Genomic DNA, 18748 nt, shown 5'->3' with positions numbered 1-18748 from the left:
TCATAGCTAATAAAATACTAAAACACTACACAACTACGAAAACAAAAATAAGAAGTTAACATTTTTCTAACTTCCTACCACTAATTATCTAGAGAATTCTCCCACCCTACACTTAAAAGAGTACAGCATCCCCAATGCGCAAATAAATCAAAAAAATAAAGAGGGTGGACAAGAAACTCTATGAAAGGCCAAAGGCCGAAGCAATAGCGGCTTACGGGGTACTCAGATTTCCCCCCAAGCATGGTCCTTTGTGCGGGCACCCCATACTTAGTTCTCACCTTCTAACTCGATTTTCACACTTCCAATGGCTTTGCCTCTTATGCTTATAATCCTGCAAAACATAAACAAACACTACAACAATAATAAGATAAAAAATATAAATAAAATAAAGCAGCAAAGATGGGTTGCCTCCCAACAAGCGTCTGATTTAACGTCGCGGATTTAACGTCGTGGCACGACACAAAATCTCGTCTAATCATTGGCAAGTAACACCTTCGACTTCTGACGATCAAAGTCACCTCCATAATAGTGCTTTACTCTTTGTCCGTTCACTAAGAATGTTCTCTCGCCACCTAAGATGCGTTGCTCAATTGCACCATGTGGAGTGACTCTCACTACCTCAAACGGGCCTGACCATCTCGATTTGAACTTCCCTAGAAATAGTCTTAACCTCGAATTGAACAAGAGAACCAATTGGCCCGGTTCGAACTCGCGATGGTGGATATGCTTATCATGCTAGCGCTTGGTATTTTCTTTATATAACTTGCCATTCTCATACGCATGCAAGAAAAACTCATCAAGCTCGTTCAATTGCATCACCTGCTTTCTACCCACTAATTATGCATCAAAGTTCAGCTTCTTTATCACCCAATAGGCCTTGTGCTCAAGTTCCACCGGTAAATGGCATGCCTTCCCATAACTAGCTTGTAAGGGGAGGTTTCGATTTGAGTTTTGTAGGCAGTCCAGTATGCCCATAAAGCATCATCAAGCTTTGCAGCCCAATCTTTCCTTCTTGCACTAACCGTCTTCTCCAGGATCTGCTTTATCTCTCTATTTGAGACTTCAACTTGCTGTGATGACCCAAAAGATCATATTTAAATTTGATAAGTAATTCTATGTTCTAAGACCTCGAAAAGCACTATTTATCATTCCTCGACTTGCATGCGCAGTCCGTATAAGTTTTCGGAAAATGTTTATGTGAAAAATGGATTAAAATATGAAATAGAGCCTTAAAACTCAACAGAGTTGACTTTGGTCAATATTTTGAGTAAACAGACCCGGATTGGTGTTTTGACAGTTCCAATAGGTCCGTATTGTGATTTGAGACTTGGGCGTATGCCCGGAATTTAATTTGGAGGTCCCTAGCTCAAGTTATGACCATTTAACAGAAACTAGAAATTTAAAGGCTAAAGAATTCCAGGTTTGACCACGGAGTTGACTTTTTGATATCGGGGCCGGAATCCAATTCTGGAAATTGAAATAACTCCATTATGTCATTTATGACTTGTTTGCCAAATTTGAAATCATTCCGGATTCATTTAACATGTTTCGGCACGACATTTGCAAATTGAAAAGTTTAAAACTCAAAGTTCGAATCGAGGTGTGAATTGTAATTTTTAGCATTGTGATTTGAGGTCTCAACTAAGTTCATATGATATTTTAGAACTTGTTGGTATAATTGGTTGAGGTCCCGGGGGGCTCGGGTGGATTCCGGATGGTTACAGGTTCAAAATTTGGACTTAAGGAAAAATCTGAAATTTTGGCCTTCTGGTGTAATCGCACCTACGGTCAATTTTCCGCAGAAGCGGAAATGCTGGATAGAACACATAAAATCGGGTTTTAGCCATTTTTACTCAATGTATTGAGTTTTGAGTCTCGGATTTTGGCGATTTCAAAGCGATTTTTCACAACTTTGAATTGGGTCAGTGTTCTATAACCAAAAGTGATTATATTTCATAAATCTATGTCTATATTCATCATTTATTTCGGATTTAGATGGAAGAAATTGAATTTTTTTTAAAACTTTCAAAAAATAAAAAATTATGATTTGAAGATGCACTTGACATCAGAATGAGATAATTTTTGTATGGTTGGACTCATATCGGAATGGGTGTTCGGATTTCGTAACTTTTTCTGAGATTCGAGACGTGGGCCCCACTGTCAATTTTTAAAGTGAATTTCAGATTTTATACGGAAAATTAATAAATTCATATGGAATTAATTCCTGTGATTCGTATTGAGTATATCGAATTGTTTGTGAATAGATTTGAAGCTTTTGGAGACAAATTTAAAAAGAAAAGCTGTGGTCGACTAATTTATTGAAATTGCAAAGTGACGTAAGTGTCGTAGCTAACCTTGACTTGAGGGAATAGAACCCCTGAATTATTTGACTATGTGAATTTCATGTGCAACGATGTATAGGCAAGGTGACGAGTGCCTATACTTTGTCAATTTAATTGGTTGCTTAATTATTTAAACATCTTAAATTGTTTTAAGATACGAATTGATTGTTATAATAATTGTTTCTCTCCTATTCTTTGTCAAATATTAATTCTTTAATTCTTGCAATAATTGTTACATGTTTATTTGATTTATGTGTTTTAATTGCTACTTGACATTTTGCGTATTAAATATTAAACTGCCTATGTTCTCCTTGATTTCCATAATAAATTGTTATTTGTCATTATTTGTTTCATAAATAAATCATAATTATTGTATGCTTGTTGTCTTATAATTTCATATTAATGCATTTATTGGGGCAATTTCTTTTATAAGAATTGGTAAATGAATATATTGGAGGAGCGGGTTGCACACCGCAACAGAATTGATTGAAATGAACATATTAGGGGTTCGGGTTGCACGCCGCAACAGACTTATTAAAAGTCCATATTGGAGGATCGGGTTGCACGCCGTAACAGACTTATTAAAAAGTCCATATTGGGGAATCGGTTTGCACACCGCAACACACTTATTAAAAGTCCATATTAGGGGATCGGGTTGCACACCGCAACTAACTTGTTTAAAAGTCCATATTGGGGGATCGGGTTGCTCGCCGCAACAGACTTAAAAAGTCCATATTGGGGGATCGGATTGCATGCCACAACAGACTTATTTAAAAGTCTATATTGGGGGATCAGATTGCATGCCGCAACAGACTTATTAAAAAGTCCATATTGGGGGATTGCACGCCGCAATAAACTTATTTAATAATCTATATATATACTTGATTAAAATAAATATATTGGAGTGTTGAAAATGAATATATTGTGGGAACGGGTTGCACGCTGCAACAAAAATTAGTTGAAATAATAATATGTTATGACTGCCGAATTGGCTTTCACTGTTAAAAATGAGTTACCTAATTTATTTATATTATTGTTGTTATTACTATTATTGCGTACAGGTTATTGTAAGTGACCTGCCTTAGCCTCGTAGCTACTTCGTCGAGGTTAGGCTCGGCACTTACCAGTACATGGGGTCGGTTGTACTGATACTACACTCTGAACTTCTTGTGCAGATTTCGGAGTTGGTCCCTGCGATGTACCATAGACTTGCTCGGATTTCAGCTATCCATAGGAGACTTGACGTATAACTGCAAGGCATCCGCAGTTCTTAAGTCCCCATCTACTTTACTTTAGTTGTGTGTTTGTTTTCAGACAACTTTATTTTATTCAGACCTTTATTTATATTATTCTAGAAGCTCATGCACTTGTGATACTAATTCTGGGATGGTATTTAGACACCGTTATTTTTATGGATTATTCACTACATTTCGAACTTTTCTTCCGCATTTGGTTCTTTGTTATTAATAAAATTAAAAATTATTTTAAAATGGATAATATTATTCTAACCTTGGCTTGCCTAGCAAGTGAAATGTTAGGCGCCATCATGGTCCGAAGGTGGGAATTTCGGGTCGTGACAGTTGGTGTCAGAGCACTATGTTACATAGGTCTCACGAGTCACGAGCAAGCTTAGTAGAGTCTGAAGGATCGGTACAGAGACGTCTGTACTTATCTCTCAGTGGCTATGAAGCTTAGGAACAATATCACTTTTTTCATTCCTTATCGTGCGGCATTGATTTAGCTTGAAACATATATCTCGTATTCCTTTGTACCCACAAGTGTATGACATTGCGCACTCGGTATCAGTTGTGCGTCGACGGTTCGTGATGCCGCAGATGGACTACGAGGGAGCCAGAGATGCTCAAACATTGCCTCAATGTGTGGTTCCGACTGAAGATGTGGACGCATTGAGAGACCACCCAGTGAATCATGTGGGGGGTGCAATGGACCTTGGCATCTGGTTGATTTATACGAGCTGTGAAGATTAATATTATGGATCATCGGACGTGGTGAACTATGACTTCGCACCGAGTGGGGGAAGTCCACTATCAATGGATGTATTGCGGGGTCATGTGTTATATTAGTTTTGGCCTAAAATGTATATATGTGGTACTGAAAGGTTCCCCATAATTTAACACATGTTTAAGGCCTGGGATTTTGTAGAAGATAAGGTTGGGACTTGCGGTATGTCTACCTACTTTAATAATCCTATACTTCAGTACCAAAGGAGTTAGAGAAAAAACTTTAAATTTAGAGAAGGTCTACTCAGCGTGGACGTCATAGTTGCGGATTTTGGGGTGCTTCGGAGGAAGTACATTGGTTGACGAGATTCTGGACTATGTGGTTCGTGCCAAGATTTGTCTATATGGAGCTCTACTTTTGTGATCGTGGTGTATAAATAGGGGTAAGGGTTACCTCTAAGAAGAATCGAAGAGTATGTTAAGAAATGGGTCAGCCCAACAGTGTTGAGTCAGCATAACAAAAGAAGAAATTGGCCTTGGGAGAGATAATTCTCCACAGGTGTCCGTGGCAAGCCTATGAAGAGGGGCAGACCAGCCAATGAAACACCGCCCACTTGGCTTAGTTCTCAGAAATTCTTTTGAAAAAGTTTGTTCCCGAATTCTCCGTAATGCGTGGCGCATATGGTTCGAACGGTTGCGTCAAGTCACCATGATGATGTCAGAATATGCCATCAGGTTCAATAAGTTAGCCCGTCATATTCCTACTTTGCTTCCTATATCCAGGGAGCGAGTCCACAAACTCATTAAAGGACTCAATTATGATCGTAAAATTTTGTACGACTTAGGAGCTACAGGCTGATACTTATTTTTCACTAGTGGTAGAAATTTCCAAGATATTAGAACGTGTTCGGGTGAGGAAAAAGGAAACTAAGGAGACCAAGACGTCTCGAGGTTTTGGGGGATTCCGTGGATTCTACTCTACAAGTATAAATCATTATGGCGGGGGCTCGGGCAGTCAGCCAGCCTAGTTCGCATATCGGATTACTCGTGGTGCTCCAGTAAATTCTTTTAATGCACCACCGACATGAGTTTACTGCAATGGTTATTCCAGTTATCTGGCACAGACTCAATATGAGCAGCCAAACCCGTAAAAGGGGTTGTTATGAATACGGTGATACTAGGCACATCATGAGAAATTTGTCCCTAACATGGGAGAGACATTTCATCAAAGCACTCAGGCTACGTGCCCCATTGCAGTTACTACACCACCCACACGACCAGTTAGGGATGGAGGACAAGCGGGTAGAAGGCGTCCTAGAGGTGGAGACCCAGCCGTTGATATAATTGTTGTATGGTATGGCGGAGGTCATTACATCAGATGGTGTCGTTACAGGCACGACCTCAATTTAATATAAAGGAATAATTTCCTTAACTTGGTTCGGTTTTGAGTATCGAGACGAGTCCTCATATTATGCTTCACTTATGAGTGAGCTTCGTAATTCTATAATCTACTTATGTGTTTACTCGTGTTGGTAGGTTCTATGGAGATAACTACGCCTATCATTCTACGTTGGACTCTAATAAGAGCTGTGAGGCTAAATGTGGCTTTCTGGTACTCATTTCGGTAAGTTTTGATGTAATTTCCGGATAATCAATTACAAATTGTGAATTATATGCCCTACCGGTATAGGGTTCATTATGTGTTGTGATTTGGTGTAACTGAAATTATTTGAAAGAAGAAAATGGAAATTTTTGATTGGCACGATGTGCATATTATTTGTGATTCGAAACTGAGGACGAGATCCTCACACTTTAACATAAATTGATATGTTTAAACCGGGCTACGAGCTGCAGTGGAAGTTATATAAGAATGCAATCCTTGTGAGGAAAATTCTTGTGTTTAAGTTCTCCCTTGTTAAAATAAAGTTGTACTATAGCAATAATAGGGAGTCATGCCTGTTAGGCCTAATTGAAAATTCTTGTATGAAATTCCCTGTGCATACTTGCCAAATTTGTATTGTAATTATTGAGTTTTAACCTATGATATAGGTGCCCGCCCAGGTGGCATTAAATGTGACTCGTTAATTCGGGTAAATAATTATGAGGTCTGGTTATCATCAGTTGAAGATTAGTGCATCTGATGTCCCTAAGACAGCTTTTCGGACTCGGTATGGGCATTACGAATTCCTAGTGATGTCATTTGGGTTTAAAAATGCCCCAGCAACATTTATGGATTTGATGAATCTAGTGTTCAAGCCTATTTGGATTCTTTTGTGGTTGTATTCATTGATGATATCTTGATTTACTCCATCAGTCGAGAGGAACATGAGTAGCATCTTTGGAGTGTGCTTCATACTTTGAAGAATAATCAGTTATATGCCAAATTTTCAAAATGTGAGTTTTGGTTAGACTCAGTTGCCTTTTCAGGGCATGTTGTATCGGCAGAAGGCATAAAGGTGGATCCTAAGAAGATAGAGGCTGTTCAAAATTGGCCTAGACCTACTTCAGTTACAGAGATCCAGAGTTTCCATGGTTTAGCAGGTTACTATCGTCGGTTTGTGGAAGGGTTTTCATCTATAGCAAGCCCATTGACCAGACTGACCCAGAAAGGTGTCCCATTCAGATGGTTAGACGAGTGTGAGTTGAGCTTTTAGAAGCTCAAGACCTCTTTGACTACGATGCCAGTGTTGGTATTACCCACAGGTTCAGGATCGTAGACGGTATATTGTGACGCATCTCACATTGGGCTTGGTGCAGTATTAATGCAGGATGGTAGGGTGATTGCATATGCGTCGCGGCAATTGAAAGTTCACGAGAAAAATTATCCTGTTTATGACTTAGAATTGGCAGCCATTGTTCATGCGCTGAAGATTTGGAGGCATTATCTCTACGGTGTTTCATGTGAGGTATTTACTGATCATCGTAGCCTTCAGTATCTGTTCAAACAAAAAGATCTTAATTTGAGGCAGAGAAGATGGATGGAAATGTTGAAAGACTATGATGTCACCATTTTGAATCACCATGGAAAGGCCAATGTGGTGGCCGATGCTTTGAGTAGAAAGGCTGTGAGTATGGGCAGTCTTGCGTATATTCTGGTCGGTGAGAGGCTGTTAGCTCCAGATGTTCAGACTTTGGCTAATCAGTTTGTGAGGTTAGATGTTTTAGAGCCCAGTCGGGTTTTAGCTTGCACAGTCGCTCGGTCTTCTTTATATGAGTGCATCATAGGGCGGCAGTATGATGATCCTCATTTACTTGTCCTCAAGGATACAGTGAGGCACGGTGATGCCAAACAGGTTAATGTGAATGACCTGCCTTAGCCTCGTCACTACTTCGTCGAGGTTAGGCTTGGCACTTACTAGTACATGGGGTCGGTTGTACTGATACTACACTCTGCACTTCTTGTGCAGATTTCGGAGTTGGTCCCAGTGGCGTACCATAGACTTGCTCGGATTTTAGCTACCCATAGGAGACTTGAGCTATAACTGCACGGGGTCCATAGTTCTGAAGTCCCCATCTACTTTACTTTAGTTGTGTGTTTGGTTTCAGACAGCTTTATTTTATTCAGACCTTTATTTCTATTATTCTAAAAGCTCAAGCACTTGTGACACCAATTCTGGGATGGTATTTAGACACCGTTATTTTTATGGATTATTCACTACATTTCGGACTTTACTTCCGTATTTGGCTCTTTGTTATTAATAAATTTAAAAGTTGTTTTAAAATGGATAATATTATTCTAACGTTGGCTTGCCTAACAAGTGAAATATTAGGCGCCATCACGGTCCGAAGGTGGGAATTTCGGGTCGTGACAACGCCCTCTACCCGTTGATATAATCGCTATGATTTGACGTGAATGTTACTTGTATATTTATGTGAATTCCGTGAGTTTGATGGTTTGATATTTCTTGGAATTTAATTTTATTATGGATTTTTCCTCTGCAAATAATAAATTAAATAAGCTTAAGAAGAGGTGTTTATATAATTATTGAGAATTTGGATTAATGAAGGTGTTGCCCTATGCTGAGTAATTTCTATCTCTGTTGATTGTTTTTGAGGTCTTATACACATTTTGTGGAGCCTTCGGCTATTTGTTGTGAAATTAATTGATTTGTTATATCTTTGGAATTGGTTGTGGCCATTGGGCAAATTGTGTTATGAATTGATTTTTGTTATGTTGTCTTGATAATATTCTGTGTAAATTGTTGAGTTATTATTTTGAGGATATAAGGGTGACATTTCACTGTTGATATGATGTGGGTATAAGGGTGGCATTTCACTGTTGTTATGTGTGTTGGGATATTGTCTGGGCGGAGCGATAAGGGTGGCTATAGGAGAGATAAGGGTGGCTATAGGAGCGATAAGGGTGGATATTGATATTGTCAGGGCGGAGGGATAAGGGAGGCTATTATAGAAGTGATAAGGGTGGCTATAGGAGAGATAAGGGTGGCTATTGCCAGGGATGATATGTGATGATGTGGAGTGGTTGCATTGGTGATTTTATGTGATGTTGTGATTTTCCTTGTATTTATTTTTATACCTTGTGCAATTTGTCTTGTTATTGGTAAATTGATAATAGTCTAATTTATGATTGAAATTGGGAGCCTGTGTCTACTGCCAGGCGGATTATGAAAAGAAATGTGGGTACGAGGTGCCGTGAGTAAATAATGATGATATTGGCACGTCAATTGTCCGTGCAGTTGAGATATGAAACGTGGGCACGAAGTGCCGGGGAAAATATGATGATTTTATTATTTGTATGTGAATTGTCCGTGCAGATGTGATATGAAAAATGGGCACGAGGTGCCGAGGAAATATGATGATTTAATTATGGGCACGAAATGCCGTGAAAATATGAGAAGGGACGAGACCCGTATTTTTATGATTATGAAATGAGGTGTCACATGGTGACTTTTAATTGAAAGAATTATATTCAAAATATTTATTTGGAAGAATTTTTATTCAAAAAGTAGTATTTGAAGGAATTGTATGTGAAAGATATTTATTTGAGGAAATTATATTTGAAAAATATTTATTGAAAGAATTATATTTGAAAGATATTTATTTGAGGAAATTATATTTGAAAGAGAGTTATTTGGAAGAATTACATGTGAAAGATATTTATTTGAAGAACTTGATTTAATTGGGTGTACTTGTATTTATTATTTGTTGAGCAATATTAATAGTGTTCTTGTTGACATGTCGGGCATATCACTGGTTGATTTGTGTTGCCCTTATTGTTATTTGTTTCCTATTATTTTGTATACTATATTGCACAGGTTATTAGATTAGTGAGTGTCTTGACTGTACCTCGTTTCTACTCCACTGAGGTTAGTCTTGATACTTATTGGGTACCGACTGTGGTGTACTCATACTACACTTCTGCACATTTTTGTGCAGAGCCAGGTATTGGAGATATCAGACTTGGACAGAGTTAGAGTGGGATCACAAGGATTCGAGGTAGAGCTGCTTGGTCGTCGAAGTTCCTTGGAGTCTTTCCCTTTTATTATACTGTTATTTATTATTCAAACAGTATTGAGTATTCGATCCTCGAGACCATTTCATGTATTCAGTTAGAGTTCATGACTCAGTATTACCAGTCTTGGGAGGTTGTTATATTTGTAATTATTTCCGTTGTTGGAAAAACAAAATGACTTGAATTGTTATAAAATTGGCTTACCTAGTCTTAGAGACTAAGTGCCATCACGACGCATGTAGAAGGATTTTGGGTCATGACAAGTTGAAGATGGAGTTCTATGAATGCAGGGTCGTATTTGTGTGCCTAATGTTGACAGGCTTCGTGAATTAATCCTTGAAGAGGCGCACAGTTCCAGGTATTCTATTCATCCAGGTACCGCCAAAATGTAACAAGATTTGCGGCAACATTACTGGTGGAGGAGAATGAAAAAGGATATAGTTGCATATGTAGCTCGGTGTCTGAATTGTCAACAAGTTAAGTACAAACATCAGAGACCTGGTGGTTTGCTTCAGAAGTTAGAAATTTCTGAGTGGAAATGGGAGCGTATCACTATGGATTTTGTTGTTGGACTCCCACGGACTCAGAGAAAATTTGACGCAGATTGAGTCATTGTAGACAGGTTGACCAAGTCAGCACATTTCATTCCAATTGCAATTACCTATTCTTCAGAGAGGTTAACTGAAATTTACATTCGTGAGATTATCCGCCTTCACGGTGTGCCCGTGTCTATTATTTCAGATCGAGGTACGCAGTTTACCTCACACTTTTGGAGGGTTGTACAACATGAATTAGGCACGCGGGTTGAGTTGAGTACAACATTTCATCCACAGACAGGTGGACAGTTAGAGCATACTATTCAGATATTGGAAGATATGCTTCGCGTTTGTGTTATAGACTTTGGAGGTACTTGGGATCAATTTTTGCCACTTGCTGAGTTTGCTTATAATAATAGCTACCAGTCGAACATTCAAATGGCTCCATATGAGGCATTATACGGAAGACGATGTCATTCGACAGTTGGCTAGTTTGAACCGGGTAAGGCTCGGTTGTTAGGTACCGATTTGGTACAGGATGCCTTGGATAAGGTAAATATTATTCAGGAACGACTTCGCACAGCTCAGTCTAGGCAAAAAATTTATGCCGACCGTAAAGTTTGTGATATTGCATTAATGGTTGGAGAGAGAATATTGCTCCGGATTTCACCTATGAAAGATGTAATGAGGTTTGGAAAGAAGGGCAAGTTGAGCCCTAGGTATATTGGACCCTTTGAAATTCTTGAAAGGGTGGGTGAAGTAGCCTACAGGCTTGTATTACCACCTAGTTTATCAGCGGTTCATTCGGTGTTCCATGTGTCTATGCTCCAGAAATATTATGGTGATCCATTCCATGTGTTAGATTTCAGCTCAGTCCAATTGGATAAAGATTTGACTTATGAGGAGGAGCCGGTAGCTATTTTAGCCCAATATGTCCGACAGTTGAGGTCTAAGAGTTACCCTTCAGTTCCGGTGCAATGGAGAGGTCAGCCGGTAGAAGCATCTACCTGGGAGTCCGAGTCAGACATGCAGAGTAAATATCCACATCTTTTTACCAGCTCAGATACTTTTTCTAATTCCGTTCGAGGACGAACGTTTGTTTTAGAGGTGGAGAATGTGATGACCTAAAAGTTCATCTTTAAATTTAATAAGTAATTCTGTGTTCAAACACCTCAAAAAGCACTAATTATAATTTCTCGACTTGCGTGCGCAGTACGTATAATTTTTCGGAAAGTTTTTATGTGAAAAATGGATTAAAATGTGAAATAGAGCCTTAAAACTCAACTGAGTTGACTTTGGTCAACATTTTGAGCAAACAGACCCGGATCAGTGTTTTGACAGTTCCGGTAGGTCCGTATTGTAATTTGGGACTTGGGCGTATGCCCGGAATTTAATTTGGAGGTCCCTAGCTCAAGTTATGACCATATAACGAAAACTAGAAATTTAAAGGCTAAAGATTTCCAGGTTTGACCACGGAGTTGACTCTTTGATATCGGGGTCGGAATCCGATTCTGGAAATTGGAATAGCTCTGTTATGTCATTTATGACTTGTGTGCCAAATTTGAAGTCATTCAGGATTCATTTAACATGTTTCGGCATGACATTTGCAAATTGAAATGTTTAAAACTCAAAGTTCGAATCGAGGTATGAATTGTAATTTTAGCGTTGTTTGATGTGATTTGAGGTCTCGACTAAGTTCATATGATGTTTTAGAACTTGTTGGTATAATTGATTGAGGTCCCGGGGGGCTCGGGTGGATTCCGGATGGTTAACGGATCAAAATTTGGACTTAAGGAAAAATTTAAAATTTTGGCCTTCTGGTGTAATCGCACCTGCGGTCAATTTTCCGCAAAAGAGGAAATGCTGAACAGAACACATAAAATCGGGTTTTTGCCATTTTTACTCATTTTTTGAGTTTTGAGTCTCGAATTTTGGCGATTCCAAAGCGATTTTTCACGACTTTGAATTGGGTAAGTGTTCTATAACCAAAAGTGATTATAATTCATAAATCCATGTCTATATTCATCATTTAGATGGAAGAAATTGGAATTTTTGTAAAACTTTCCAAAAATAAAAATTTATGATTTAAAGATCCATTTGACATCGGAATTGGATAATGTTTGTATGGTTGGACTTGTATCGGAATGAGTATTCGAATTTTGTAAGTTTTTCCGAGATTTGAAATGTGGGCCCCACTGTCAATTTTTAAAGTGAATTTCGGATTTTATCCGGAAAATTAGTAAATTCATATGGAATTAATTCCTATGATTCGTATTGATTATATCGAATTGTTTGTGAATAGATTTGAAGTTTTTGGAGACAAATTTAAAAGGAAAAGTTGTGGTCGAGTAATTTATTGAAATTGCAAAGCGAGGTAAGTGTCGTGGTTAACCTTGACTTGAGGGAATAGAACCCCTGAATTATTTGACTATGTGAATTTCATGTGCAACGATTTATAGGCAAGGTGACGAGTACCTATACTTTGTCAATTTAATTGCTTGCTTAATTATTTAAACATATTAAATTGTTTTAAGACACGAATTAATTGTTATAATAATTGTTTCTCTCTTATTCTTTGTCAAATATTAATTCTGTAATTCTTGCAATAATTGTTACATGTTTATTTTATTTATGTGTTTTAATTGCTACTTGACATTTAGCATATTAAATAATAAACTGCCTATGTTCTCCTTGATTTCCATAATAAATTGTTATTTGTCATTGTTTGTTTCATAATTTAATCAAAATTATTGTATGCTTATTGTCTTATAATTTCATATTAATTGTTGTATTTATTGGGGCAATTTCTTTTATAAGAATTGGTAAATTAATATATTGGAGGAGCGGGTTGCATGCCGCAACAGAATTGATTTAAATGAACATATTGGGGGATCGGGTTGTACGCCGCAACAGACTTATTAAAAGTCCATATTGGGGGATCGGGTTGCACGCCGCAACAGACTTAGTAAAAGTCCATATTGGGGGATCGTGTTGCACGTCGCAACAGACTTATTAAAAGTCCATATTGGAGGATCGAGTTGCACGACGCAACAGACTTGTTTAAAAGTCCATATTGGGGGATCGGGTTTCTCGCCGCAACAGACTTATTAAAAAGTCTATATTGGGGGATCAGATTGCACGCCACAACACACTTATTAAAAAGTCTATATTGGGGGATCGGATTGCACGCCGCATTAGACTTATTTAAAAGTCTATATATATACTTGATTAAAATAAATATATTGGAGAGCTGAAAATGAATATATTGTGGGAACAGGTTGCACGCTGCAACGGAAAGTGGTTGAAATAATAATTGGTTATGACTGCCGAATTGGCTTCCATTGTTAAAAATGAGTTACCTAATTTATTTATATTATTGTTGTTATTACTATTATTGCGTACAGGTTATTATAAGTGACCTGCCTTAGCCTCGTCACTACTTCGTCGAGGTTAGGCTCAGCACTTACCAGTACATGGGGTCGGTTGTACTGATACTACACTTTGCACTTCTTGTACAGATTTCGGAGTTGGTCCCAGCGGCGTACCATAGACTTGCTCGGATTTCAGCTACCCATAGGAGACTTGAGGTATAATTGCACGGGGTCCGCAGTTCTGAAGTCCCCATCTACTTTACTTTAGCTGTGTATTTATTTTCAGACAGCTTTATTTTATTCAGACCTTTATTTGTATTATTCTAGAAGCTCGTGCACTTGTGATACCATTTCCGGGATGGTATTTAGACACCGTTATTTTTATGAATTATTCACTACATTTCAGACTTTTCTTCCGCATTTGGTTCTTTGTTATTAATAAATTTAAAAATTATTTTAAAATGGATAATATTATTCTAACGTTGAAATGTTAGGCGCCATCACGGTCCGAAGGTGGAAATTTCGGGTCGTGACACTTGCCCACTAGTCTGAGGATGGTAAGCGGTTGCAACCTCATATTTGAGCCCATATGGTTATAAGACATTGTCCAAGAGCTTGTTACAGAAATGGGTGCCCCCATCACTAATCATCACTCTCGGAGTGAGTGCCGAACCTTGTAAAGATATGCTTTTTCACAACGTTGACGACAACCTTGGCATCATTGGTAGGAAGAGCAATGGCCTCCACCCACTTCGACACATAGTCAACGGCCACCAAAATGTGCTTACACCCACTGGACAAGGGAAACGGACCCATAAAATCAATTCCCCACACATCAAAAATTTAACCTCCATAATACCGTGCAATGGAATCTCATGCCTTTTTGTGATTGTTGCTTTTCACTGGCACCTATCACACCTTCTCACGAACTCATGGGCGTCTTTAAACACCCTAGGCTAATAAAAACCCGATTGCAACACCTTAGTTGCCATTTTGTCTCCCGCATAATGACCACCATAAGGCGAGGCATGACAGTCATGTAAGATAGCATTTATTTCATATTCGGGCACACATCTTCTCATTAATTGATCGGTACAAGATTTGAACAGAAATGGCTCATCCCACACATATGACCTCACATCCCGCAAGAACTTCTTTTTAGCATATGGTTCAAGATCAGGAGGCATCTCTCCACTTGCCAGATAGTTCACAAAATCTGCATACCATGGCACCTCCCCAGCAGTAATGGCCAATAATTGCTCATCTGGGAATGTTTCCTTGATGACTCTCTCAGCTACATGATTCCGAGTTTCTAACCTGGATAAATGATCAGCTACTTGATTCTCTGATCCTTTTTGGTCTCGGATCTCCAAATCAAATTCCTTCAAGAGTAAAACCCAACGGATTAGCCTTGGTTTAGCATATTTCTTTTCGAACAAATACTTGATGGCTGCATGGTCTGTGTAGACGATGACTTTGGTGCCAACCAAATAGGCCCAAAATTTATCGAACGCCCACACTACAACAAGCAACTCCTTTTCTATCACAGTATAATTTATTTGAGCGGGAGTGAGAGTCTTTCTGGCGTAGTAAATGGAGTGAAATATTTTTGCTCCTCCTCTGGCCCAACACGGCCCCAATTGCACCATTACTAGCATCACACATCAGCTCAAATGGCTCTTTCCGGTCAGGAGTCACTATGATTGGTGCACTTACTAACTTCTTTTTCAGCTCCTCAAATGCTTTCAGACAAGCATCGTCAAACTTGAATGACACATCCTTCTCTAACAACCTGCACAAAAGAGAAGAAATTTTTGAGAAATCCTATATAAATCGACGATAAAAACCTGCATGTTCCTGAAAACTCCTAACTCCTTTCACCAAAATTGGTGGTGGCAACTTTTCAATTGCTTCCACCTTAGATTTGTCAACTTCCAGTCCATCTTTGGACACCTTGTGCCCAACACTATACCTTCACATACCATAAAATGGCACTTTTTCCAATTCAGTACCAGATTAGTCTCTCACACCTGGAAAGCACTTTAGCAAGATTGGTCAAGCATTCATCAAAATAAGGACCAAACACAGAAAAAATCATCCACAAAAACCTCCTCAAACCGTTCCACCATATCGGTGAAAATAGCTATCATACACCTTTGAAAAGTCGCAGGTGCATTATACAACCCGAATGACATTCTCTTAAATGCATAAGTGCCATAAGAGCATGTAAAAGTGGTATTTTCTTGATCTTCCGGGGCAATAGCAATCTGATTATACCCTGAATAGCCATCAAGGAAACAATAGTATTCCTGTCCGGCTAACCTGTCAAGCATTTGTTCAATGAAGGGGAGGGGGAAGTGATCTTTTCGTGTAGCATTATTCAACTTCCTATAATCTATGCATATTCGCCAACCAGTTATAGTCCTAGTTGGGATTAATTCATTTTGTTCGTTCACTACAACAGTCATACATACCCCCCCTTTAGGTACACATTGAACAGGGCTTACCCACTTACTATCGGAGATGGGAAATACTATACCTATGACGAGCCACTTAATCACTTCTTTTCTTATCACCTCTTTCATTATTGGATTTAGGCGGCGTTGATGTTCCACGCTAGGCTTGTGTCCCTCCTCCATGAGTATTTTGTGCATGCAGAATGCAGGACTAATACCCTTTATGTCAGACATTGTCCAACCAATGGCATGCTTGTGCTCCCTCATTACACCTAAGATCTTTTCTTCCTGAAATTTAGATAAATAAGAAGAAACAATCACAGGTAAAGTCTTAGAACTACCCAAATATACATAATGAAGATGAGATGGTAAGGGTTTAAGTTCCAGTTTTGGAGCCTCCTCAACTGAGGGTCTAGGGGGCAGGCCTATTGTCCTATCCAGAGGCTCAAACTGGGATCTTTCTCTTATGTATTCACAAAATGCATCCAAAATTTGCAACATCTCCTCAACCTCTTCTTCCAGTTCTAAGTGATTGAACAACATCAATGCCTTTTCTAGTGCATCTTCTTTAAATCCACTTGTCTCTACTGCTGGTTCATTTATCTTCATCATAGAAATTATGGCCAGGTCCTCGTAATGAAGAGGCAACGGAATGGCTCGATAAACATTGAAGACCCCTTCTTCATTGTCAACCCTCAGGATCATCTTACCTTCTCGGACTTTGATAATGGCATCTCTAGTTGCCAAAAGAGTTCGTCCCAAGATGATAAGAACTAACTCATCAGCCTCGTAGTCCAGGATGATAAAATCTGCAGGGAAAATAAACTTCCCAATCTGCAGCAAGACGTCCTCAATTACCCCCTCAGGATAAACATAAGATATGTCAGCTAACTGTAGAAGCACCGTGGTGGGTCTCAGAGCTCCTAATCCCAATTGTTTGAACACTGACAATGGCATCAGATTGATACTTGAACCCAAATCACACAAGGCTCTACCCACATCAATTTCACCAATCCTCACGGGGATGGTAAAACTACCTGGATCCTTAAGCTTTTGTGGAAGCTTATGTTAAATCCTGGAAGTGCACTCCTCAGTAAGTGCACCGGTCTCAAATTCAGTTAACCTCCTCTTATTTGCCACTATATCCTTAATATATTTTGGGACCTCACGGAGCATGTCCACCAAAGGGATGTTCAAGTGTATCTGCTTCAGCATATCTAAAAATTTGTGAAACATGTGGTGATCATTCTTATTTCTCAGTCTTTGAGGAAAAGGAGGTGGCACCCTCTCTGATATTTGCTCAGACTCTCTTCTGTTTCTCTCATATACCTCTACAGGTTTTGGCACTCTTTCTTCTTCGAGCCCAGACTGCTTTTATTTTTTCTTAGCCACTTCTACTAACTCTCTCCCATTTCTCAACGTCACTGAATTGACTTGAGAATTTTTCTCTATATCACTTGGGAGAGCTCTAACAGGTCTAATATTCTGATTGTTAGCAATTAACCCAAACCGCCTCTCTAGATTTCTGAACGATGTGCGCAATTGTTGATTCTCTTTCTGATTGTCTAGCACGAGCTTTTTCATCATGTCAGTCAAACTCTCTTCTGATTGTTGTGGAGGTTGAGGTGGATGATTATAATTTGCTTGAGACCTGAAGTTCTGATTTCCACCCCAAGAGAAGTTAGGATGATTCCTCCAGTTCAGATTGTATATGTTACCATATTGAGCATTTTGATTCATCGGCCCTCTAGCTTGTTGCCCCACGTAGTAGATGGATTCAGGATTCACGGGGCATATGTCACTTGTGTGACCTTCACTACATAACTCAGAGCAAGTAGACATTTGTTGCACATGCTGGATCTGTTGTGCTTGGTGCATTATCATCTTATTCAATTGATTTGCTAATCTCGCTATATCTACCCTCATGGATGAGAAATCATCAAGCTCGATCACACCTGTTGTCTTTTGTTTAAGTGCTCTTCGTGGTTCCCCATGTACTTGCCAATTATTATAATTAGCAGTGAAATTGTTTAGCGGGATCTGGATCTCACTATAAGGTCTTGCCATGCAACTACACCCACATGCTGAGTCAAGATTCATCTTTGATGCCTCATCCAACCCATCAACGAAAGTGTGACCCAATAATTCATCAGCCTGACAATGATGTGGGCAGTCTCTGAGTACCTTCTTGTATCTTTCCCAAGATTGACGAAGAGTCTCGCCATCTCGTTGTTGAAACCCAAGAATCTGTCTCCTCAGCGACTTTGTCTTCTTAGTGGGAAAAAATCTTAATTAAGAATTTCCTTGCTAATCACCCCAATTGTGGATTGAGTTTGCGGACTCCTTTTGCAACCATTCCTTAGCTTCCCCTAGCAGTGAAAAGGGAAACATTATCAGCCTTAAGTGTCTGTAATTTCCAGGAAGATCTGAATGTGCCTCTACGGGTCTTCGTGAGATACAACCACATATTGCCCTGTGGACTGAATCAACTCTACCATGTACTGTTTGAGTTCAAAGTGACTCGTGATCTCAGGCTTCACAATTGCCTGAGTCATATTAGCAAGATTGGGCCTCGCAACTTTTATCACCGGACGCCCTTAATTATCTGC

The 18748-nt window shown here is 39.1% G+C and overlaps 1 protein-coding gene across 1 annotated transcript; it reads right to left on the bottom strand.

Moving 5' to 3' along the window:
- Positions 1–267: 267 nt before the first annotated feature.
- Positions 268–17096, bottom strand: LOC107798884 (uncharacterized). Its single transcript, XM_075242768.1, has 6 exons — positions 16006–17096; positions 15584–15655; positions 15336–15475; positions 14664–15223; positions 868–1070; positions 268–331 (listed from the first exon to the last, which is right to left on the bottom strand). Exons 1-6 carry the CDS (start codon positions 17094–17096, stop codon positions 268–270), a joined length of 2130 nt encoding a protein of 709 aa, XP_075098869.1.
- Between the last annotated feature and the right edge of the window lie 1652 nt (positions 17097–18748).

Source organism: Nicotiana tabacum, chromosome 22 (assembly GCF_000715075.1).
Source record: "Nicotiana tabacum cultivar K326 chromosome 22, ASM71507v2, whole genome shotgun sequence".
Taxonomy (NCBI): Eukaryota; Viridiplantae; Streptophyta; class Magnoliopsida; order Solanales; family Solanaceae; genus Nicotiana; species Nicotiana tabacum.
Note: the sequence above shows the minus strand (reverse complement) of the source record. Positions and strands in the feature narration are given on the sequence as shown.

Bases quoted from the DNA above. Each gene is read 5' to 3' on its own strand.
- LOC107798884 (XM_075242768.1), bottom strand. From the start codon at position 17,096: ATGCCATTGTCAGTGTTCAAACAATTGGGATTAGGAGCTCTGAGACCC. The intron at 15,656-16,005 runs GTTAGCCGGACA...TGGTATGTGAAG, and splicing joins ATTGAACAAATGCTTGACAG to GTATAGTGTTGGGCACAAGG. The intron at 332-867 runs GTGATAAAGAAG...TATGTTTTGCAG, and splicing joins TTGAGCACAAGGCCTATTGG to GATTATAAGCATAAGAGGCA.